General features: G+C 51.8%; 1 protein-coding gene across 3 annotated transcripts in view; it reads left to right on the top strand.

Moving 5' to 3' along the window:
- The first annotated feature begins 3000 nt into the window (after positions 1–3000).
- LOC144933031 (seizure protein 6 homolog) overlaps positions 3001–9088 on the top strand; it is a 74393-nt gene continuing 68305 nt past the window's right edge. For all 3 annotated transcript variants that reach the window (XM_078857480.1, XM_078857481.1, XM_078857479.1), the window contains exon 1: positions 3001–3714. In XM_078857480.1, coding sequence (XP_078713606.1) covers positions 3621–3714 — 94 coding nt within the window. In that variant the 5' untranslated portion in view covers positions 3001–3620. The remainder of the gene's footprint in view (positions 3715–9088) is intronic.

Raw genomic sequence — 9088 nt, 5'->3', positions numbered from 1 at the left:
AACACCGGTTGACTCTGCCTCAAATGAGCACCCGGTGTGGTGTGTAAGCATCGCCACTGGGGAGACAAAGGCGGCCGGGCGTGGTGTTGGCCACCCACCCCCCCATGTTGCATTTCGGTCTTCATAGGTGCTCGCAAACAAAACTTGCCCCAACAGTATGTGAAGGCTATACGGGAGCGGGGGTCTTTGTTATGTTTGTGTGGCAGTTGGAGGCAGTCGCTCTCGCAACAACAGCGGGCAGAGCAACGAAGCTCACAACAACGCGTGGAGCGCCGGGCGACTAAATTGTAGCAAGTTGGCACAGCAGGGAACACAGTTGGTGCATCTGCGAGTTATCTCAGTCAACCCGTGGCACCTGGATCTGTCCCGTGACGTGCAGTCGGTGAGCTTTCGACACTTCGCGTGGCCACGGTGTGCACGTGGCCTGGCACAAGCACCGTGGTGACATCACCTCCCCTTAGTGGCGAAGGGCGGCTGTTGTTGATCTCAACTGGTTCCGGCCCTCCCCTAGGTCGACTCAGCCTCAAATGACTACCTGGTGCGGGGTGCAAACATCACTCCTGGGGAGACAAAGGCGGCGGGGCATGGAGCTGGCCACCAACACCCTCGTGTGCCATGTCGGCCTTCATAGGTGCTCGCAAACAGCACTTGCCCACGTGTGTATGACCTCCTGCCAGCGAGCCTTCGACACTTACTGTGGCCTCAGAGTGCACCTAACCTAGCACAAGCGCCGTGGTGGTATGTTTCAATGCGTGTGTACGTGCACCCCCTGGTGCGCTGCGCCGGCCTTCGCAGTGTCAGGCGACGCGAGGTCTCCGCGAGCAGGGTGGAGGGGGGGGCATTGGTGGGCCGACTCAACCTGGAGCCTTGCTGGCACGGCGAGTGGCCTGCCCCGGGGCAGCCCAGGCCACCGCTAGGCCCCTCGTGTGCCATCATCGCTGGCCTCCGTGAGCAAAGCGCAATTTGAAACAATGCGATTAGCAAATCGCAAAAGCTGCGATTTTTCGCGATTTGAAAAGTCGCACGCTGTCTTTCCGACAGCCCTGTTCTTCACCTGAGGACGGCTGCTTACGTTGTGGCCGAAATGTCGTGAGAATTGTATTTTATTATGTTTTATTTTTATTATTTCCCTTCTACGTGACTTTACCGAAAGAACCAAGAAGATGTGTGAGAGTTCCCGTGGAACTCAACAACTTTCCGTTCGTCCGCACTCGAGCACTCTTCCAAGCTCGCCCTCCGCCAAGGCCTCCGGGCCCCTACCTCTCTGGCTCGCTACCGACAGGGGAGCGGGCGTAGGGGGATTCACCAGCGCCGGTCACGTTGTCCCAACTCTCCCGTTCCACCCCTTCCCACCTGCCCTGAACGAACGTGAACTGTTGATACACTTTTTGAGTTACACGAAGAGAAGCGCTTGTTCCCAAGGGCTTGGGCGCGGCGGTTTCCATACTTCTGCTGCAGATCGCCACCTATTCGATCAACATTAAACCGCGTACCTCAGGAAAAGACATCGTCAAGGACTCCAACTTGGAGTGACTTGGTGTAGTGGGATGGTGGCCTTAGCATTGACATCGTGAGAGAGTTGACTAATCTCCCACATTCCGCTTGTCCCTCCGTCGCCGACACAGGGACCCCTAAAGCCCGAGGTTGCCCCATGCCATGCCAATAGCCGCCATTCGCCTCCAAGCGCCACTCAGTCACCATGGCGCCCGTGCCAGGTCAGGTGCGCTTTGAGGCCGCGTGAAGTACCCATTCACATTTGTGTGGCTGCGATAGCAACTATGGGTATGCGCTTGGGTTATTATGCTACAGCTGCAACCCCCTGGGGGCGCCTGCCCCACTCACATCGGCAATCAATGTGCAGGGTTCAGCGTATGGCTCCAGAGTATGTGTTGGCGAACAACAACTTTGCCCAACAGTCTTTTAAAGGCTATATGGGGAGGGGGGGGTCTGTGTTTCTATGTGGCTGAATATATGGGGCTAAACTGCCAATGGACGGGCTGGAAAGGAAGGAGATGGACTGATGCGGCACAGGAGGATGTGGAGCTGAGTGGACTTACCGATTACTGGTACCAGCGGTATCAAGATCGGCCTCTGTGGAGGAGGGGCGTGAAGGACGCTACTGGGCGGAGGAGCAACGCTCAGAACAATGAGCGGAGCGCCGGGTGAAGATAACGCAACAATTTGGCACAATGAGGAACACAGGTGGTGCACGTGTCAATCATCTCAGCCCATATACACCTGGGGTCTGTCTCGTGACCGCACCTTCGATTCACACGGTTGGCTACGTACTGTGCGAAAGAAGTTCAACATACAGACGAGCCTTCCACACTTCACGCGTTAGCTTCAAAGTGTACCTTGCCTTGTATCAGCGCCGTGGTGGTATCACCACCATTTGGTGTCGAATGGATTCTGAGTAAAACCAGCACAATTAGAACTCTACCCCCCCTCCCCGCGCCCCCATTTTCAATAAACGATAATCACCTGTTACAAATGAGAGCGAATCCCTGGATGAGTTGAGCTCATTTGAATGTGTGCTATGAAGAGGAGTCATTGTGGTTTTTTCTGGAAGATTTGCTGGCTTATCCAGGATGTTTCTGTTGCGCGTCGTCGCTTTAAGATGTTCTCTGTTCATATTTTGTTTGTTGCGGTTGCACCCGACTCAAGACCCGCATGGCTCACTGGGCTATATATAGTTTCAAGTTTCATTTATTAGGTATACCTAATAAATGAAGCTTGTTAGAAACGTCACCTAGTAATTATTATTTTTTTGCCTTTGAAGGCCACAGGAGTGTTGTTGGCCAATGTGTCGAGTTGCGTTGTTGCCATTTGTGTCTTTGCACCACCGCCAAAGCAAACAACAGCGGCAGCAGTAGCATCACCGGGTGGCTGGTTTTCATTTGAATGTGGAGCGATGGGATGAACCCGCGTTCCCGCGCGGCGCTCAGCCAATGGGGCTTCAGCAAGCGAGTAACGCTGCTGCTGCTGATGCTGCTGCTGCTGATGATTCTGGCGTAGTCGCTTGACTGCTGTACAGGCAGTGGGAGCTTCACGCTGCCTTTCTCGGGAAGCGTACGAGCGAAATATAGGCTAAGTCAGTTCCAGAAGAGCCTTCATTTATTCACATCCAGTCGTTTGGGCTATCAGTCCGGCTATTGCGCGCGTACGCGTGTTTCCTTATTATAATTGTGAGCTTATTTTTTTTAACACCATAATTGTTTAAATAAATATCAGACACAATTACAAAAAAAATTTGAGCGTTGATTAAACATTTTAAAAAAACACTACCGTCGTGTTTTGATTTATTTATTGTTATCGAGATACACGTAAAAAATTCTCGATCGTACACAATCACATCTCTCGCGAGGATTTTTTTTCCTCCCATTTGCAGATACATTTTTTTCCCTTGGGTATCAGAACAGCGAATTATGCTGTAGCGACACACACGCGCACAGACACGTACAGACAACGCACGCACCGAGAGAGAGACCACCAACCACCACCACCGCAGCAGCAGCGTTCGCGCACACGGCGCAGGGCAGGCAAAGGAGGAGGAGGTGGTGGTGGTGCCTTCGGTGATCTTCCTCTGTCATCTCGCCGCGCTCCGCTGTGCAAAATCCGCGATGCCGTCGAGGGGCTATGGCAGCCTGACCACGGTGCTGCTGCTGCTGCTTCTGTCGGGCTGCGTAGCCGTCCTCGGAGCTCATGGAGCGAGCGGTAAGGGATTCATTCATCTGCCTCCCCCCCCCTCCCTCCTCGTCGTATCCATTCCCGACCTCGTTTCTCTGTCTCCAAGGCAGCGGAAACCATCGGGTCCTGCGCGCTCTCTCTGCCAGCGCTGGTTTTTGTAACCCACGCACAAACACACACCCCTGGCAGTCGATTGTTATTTGCGTGGGGTGATGCCTGGTGTTCATACATACACATGCAGATGTAAACAAACACAAATCAAAGGTATTGCATGTTTAAACTCGTTAAAAATAATTCCTTATTATAGTTGAATCGCAAGACCGTGAGAGATGGCGACGGCTTGCGGAGGCCTTCGTCCAGCAGTGGATGATCATGGCTGATTGTGTCTTGTTGTGTGTGTGTGGAGTGGGTGATTCGCGCGCACCGCGCTGCATTCCCAGCCACGGCTAACATCAGTGTCGCGATTGGGATTATCTGAATCTGTGCTAAACCGTGGGTCCATTCAGACCGCCTCGCACAGAGCACCCGGTTCGGTGTCGGGAGAAAAAAGAACCACGCAAACAATAGGGAGACAAAGACGGCCGCGCTTAGAGAATTCAAGACTCTATATTATCTGGGTGCCTCTGTCCTTGTATATATGGATATTTATGTAACCTCTGCGCTGCGTGGCGGGTGAGTCGCTCCATTGTTACATCTAACAGAAGCCTCCCGAAGCACCGCGGCAATTGTTTATTTAGCGCACGCATCGCTCGTGACGTTCATCGCTCGCTGTGCAAACGGACAGAGAGGGAGGCGATGGCTTTCGTGGCACCGGGAGGGTTAAGTTAACGCGATGCCTGGTGTTCGGGAGATGTAGATGGACGCTGTAAGAAGAATGCCTGCGTGGGGAGAACGCATCCCGCTACGCGGAGGTGCTGCACACACGCACGGCACGAAGTGGACACGCGCGCGCGTGTCCATCACGGGGGAGCGGAGTGCAGGTGTCGCGGTTAGCGCGCTGCGCTACGAACCCGGCGATCCGAATTCGATTGCCGTTCGGGGCCGACACCAGTGACGATTCTATGAACCGGCCCTGGGCTGGGCCCCGCCGCCAGGTCGACTCAGTCTCAAATGGCGGGTTGGGGGGGGGGACAAAGGCGGTCGGGCGTGGTGTTGGTCCACCCCACCCCCTCGTGGACCGTTCCGGCAGTCGTAGGTGCTCGCCAACAGCACTTGCCCCAACAGCCTGTTAAATACTATACGGGGGATCTTTGATGCATCACGAAATAGGGGTTAGTGGTGTGTGTGTGTAATGTCTCGCGGGATAGAAGACGTGATCGGTTCGATCCTGGGTGTAATGCCTCTCGGGCTATGGTGTGATGGTCTAGACTCTAGAGGATGTGATGGGCTAATGGGGTAGAGTTCGTGATGGTCTCGATGGGGTGATGGGCACGAGGGTGGGTGCTGAGGGCTAGAGGCTGTGATGGGCTAGATTGTTGTGTGATGGCTCTCGGGCGAGAGGGCACGACGCAGTCGCAGTCTCGCACCCCTCCTCTGCGCCCGTCTCGCGATCGCGTCGCCGAGTGTAATACAATGTTGGAGTCACGTGATGATGATGAAGAACACCCCACTCGGAACGCTCGCAGCTAGCAGCGCGCACCCCCTTTGTATCGGAGAAGAATACAGTCCCGTGACAACTTATGAAAGTCCCCTCAATATCCAATGCATTGTCCTTTCATATGCCCTGAATAAAGAACCCATCAGCTGCGAGCCAAATACATTTAGAATTTTTAATTTAGAGCAAATGGAATTTATCCAAGTTAGGGTGTACATTCAAACATGTAATGTGATGAAACAGATAAGCAGACAATTAGCCTCATTCCCATGTCTCTCCCTCCACACAAAATCTTAAAGTATTTTTACACAGATTTACGACGGAGATACTGTGCCTCCATATCTAGTGTATTGTCCATGTTTTCCATAACTATGACGACGCTAGTCATCATTTTGTGTTGTGAAATATATAATTGTGCGTCAAACTAGGACCCACATCTGAAATCCAGTCTTTGCCTATAATATCTGGCAGTTCACCGGCATTGATAGGAGCAACCTGGCCCTGCTGATGAAACACTGCGGATCGAAACCAGTTCAGGGGTTTTGCTGAATCAATGCTTCTTAAATTGTGCCCTCCCAGAAGGCCGTGGGGCCGATGGGGCTTTGTCAGTAATTAGTACAAAGAATTGGTATTGCCGAGACGGATATGAATGCTTATTTATACATTTTTATTATTTATCTCCTCGACGATTTTATTTTATGCGATTGGCTTTCTTCGTGCGTAGTCATCGGTGACTGGGAAGAAACCATCAATGGGCTTCACTTGAGAAGCCGGTTTGAATCACGGACGGCTGAACCCCGGGGCTCGCAAACAGAGTGGCCTTATATCTCGCACCATCAGACGTACACCACAGTTGTTTTTGTCCTGATTTATATTTGTTTAATTGCCGTTACTGCACTTTATTCTGTGTCACTGCGATGGGCGAGGTCACTCGTGCCAATCAGACTCAGCCCTGCTCCCTTACGTTCCAAACTGGTTACACCAAATCAACCTCACTTGACTTGAGCACCTAAATTAGGAGCGATTGGGTAGGAGCCAGCGCACTGCCCTATGAACCCGGTGACCTGAGTCGCACCCCCCCTCCCCCCTTCACCACTCCACACTGACCACCGTGAAGTGTGGTCAAACAACGCGCGTGGCCGACGCGGTATGGGTATAGGGCTATAGGCCCTCATCCAGCAGTGCATTGTACAGAGTGGTCCAGATGTCTTGTTAACCCCCCCCCCCCCCCCACAATTGAATTCTCTAAAACGTAATAATTTTTAAATAAGGTTTATTTAAAATTGGAAATGAATAAGCAAAGGAAAAAAATAGGAGTCAATTGGGGGGGGGGGGGCGGTCACAAGACATCTGGGACCAAGCCTGCAACCGAGGCGCTGTATCAATCAACGTCGTGATCGTTAAATTAAATGGCCGCCGTTTGGTCGATCCCGCTGTCGATTTCATTGCAATTCAGTCGATGGGGGAGGGAGGGAGGAGTGGGGGGGGGGGCGCTCTTCTGGAGCGAACCCCGGTCACGGTACTCGCGAGGAAAGGGGACATCCATTTAGTGCATACGCATGGAGGGGGGGTAACCCAAATGCGTACGCTTGCGTATGGGGGGAGGTCTACTGACAATGTACGCATAGGAAACAGGGGGGGGGGTGAAGCTTCTATAATAATGTGTCGACATTGGCCTTGAAATGAGTTCGATAGTCCGGCGGTGGACGATCTGTTTGCTTCAACACGTGAATATTATGAATCCTTGATCGTTTCTGCGTGGATTCAATATCGGCCGTTCAATAGGATTCTGCGGGGGGGGGGGGGGGTGCGTCAAGCGTACGTACGCAAGTGGTGGGGGGGGGGTGTAAAAAGTCCGCGTGCGTACACGGAGATTGGGGGGGGGGTGTCAAGTTTTGACAGATTGCTGCGGACCGACTAAATGGATGCCCCCCCCCAAAACCTCGTCGCGCGAGAGAGAGAGAGAGCGAGTCGGCGGCCTGCCGCTCGACGGCAAAACATCCCCGTCGGAGTCGGCGGCCGTCGCCTATAAAACGGAACCGGCCACTTGTTAGGGTCGTGGCAATTTACGGTCGTCGATTTCACATCGCGAGAGTCGTCGACTTCACATCGCGAGAGTCGTCGATAACTGGGAAAGACGAAGGGAGTCGTGGACATTGGAGGGGGTTGTGGGGGGGGGTCGCTGCATGCGGCGGATTGCAGCGACGCAGCAAATGGTTGAGACGATGGCGGCGAATTGAGGAGACTCATCCCGGCGATTGATTGATCGCAGCTGATGATGATGATGATGACAATGATGATGAAGAGGCGTCGTACAGCTGTCCAATCAACCCAAATGACAACGGCCCCGCTGGTTCTCTTCACAACCAAATCGTGCCTTTTGATACGTTCCTTGTATTTTTGTTTCATGCGCCACACTAATCGCACAGGTGGTGGTGGTGCTTGCTGCGTGTGCGCTCGCTAACAGCACTTGCCCCAACAAAGCCTGTTAAGGCTATACGGGGGATCTTTGTCCTTGTTATTTGGGCACCCGAGAGACCATCCAGGGGGTATCCATGGCAATCGTGGGCCCTGAGCATTACCCCGGTGCCATTACACTACCAGCCACACACATTGTCATCTGTTTAAAATGTGGCACGAACAAAGCCTCGTTCTCCTGCTCCCTCGTCTCTCCCCCTGCACCCCCCCTCCCCCAATTAATTTATTTTTATTGCCGCTATCGGCTGCGTGTCACAAGATGAGGGAGGAATCCATTTGGGAATCTAGGAGAGCAATTCGTGTGCACAAGCCGAATGGACCGCTGCATCTCTCTTCATAGATCAAGCGAGAGAGAGAAGCATGATGATGAGAGCATTCAGCAGTGGATATATTAGCATTGATTGATTGATGATGAAGACGACGACGACGATGAATAAATGGCATTGCTGTGTTTATTCCTTCCATACTTCACTGTGCTGGTTGGGGAAGGAGGCTGGACCGCTACAGATACCACACAAGCACTGACATAACGACGGGCTGAGAATTGAAGTCGGGATCGCAGGCTTTATAGCGCAATGCGCTAAAACAACGTCACTTCAGAAGGGGCTGTAAATAAAAATAATTGTTGTTATTAAGCTCATACTCTTCTTGGTTCTTTCGGTAAAGCCACGTAGGTATAAAATAAAATAAATCACGACGTTTCGATTGCAACACAAGCAATCATCATCAGGTGGGAAAGCCACAGCAAGAACATTTTTTTTTGCTGAAGTGGGAGAGAAAAGAAAAAAAATTATTGCTGTGGTTTTCCCACCTGATGATGATTGCTTGTGTTGCAATCGAAACGTCGTGATTTAATTTATTTTATACCTACGTGACTTTACCGAAAGAACCAAAGAGTATGGATTCCTGCAGTCACAAAAGCTCAAATCTCGGTTATTCACCTCGTCATGGCCTTCGATAGCAACAACGAAAACAACAGCGGCGAACCTCAGCTTTCCTCCACAATCACCCTGTGGCCATGCTCAGTAAAGGAGTTGGACAGTACTGCACCCCTTATTTTCAGATGCTTGAGGATGCTCTGGTTATTTTTTCTGGTTTATTTATTGCAAAACCAAGTGATCCGTGTGCTTTTTGTGTACAGCGCGCGATCAATCCAAGACCCCCGAAGAACACTAAACCAAAATGTTTTCTTGCCGTGAAAACTTAACAAAACAACTTCACCTGTTTGTCCGTTAACGTAGAATACAGTCATTGTAACCTGCAGGTTGGTTGAACGAGGAAGGCCGTTTTTATGTTGACGTTTTTTCACAGCGATGCCAGTTGCTGTGT

The sequence above is a fragment of the Lampetra fluviatilis genome, chromosome 6, assembly GCF_964198595.1.
Source record: "Lampetra fluviatilis chromosome 6, kcLamFluv1.1, whole genome shotgun sequence".
In the NCBI taxonomy this organism is placed as follows: domain Eukaryota; kingdom Metazoa; phylum Chordata; class Hyperoartia; order Petromyzontiformes; family Petromyzontidae; genus Lampetra; species Lampetra fluviatilis.
This window is presented reverse-complemented; position numbering and strand designations above follow the sequence as displayed.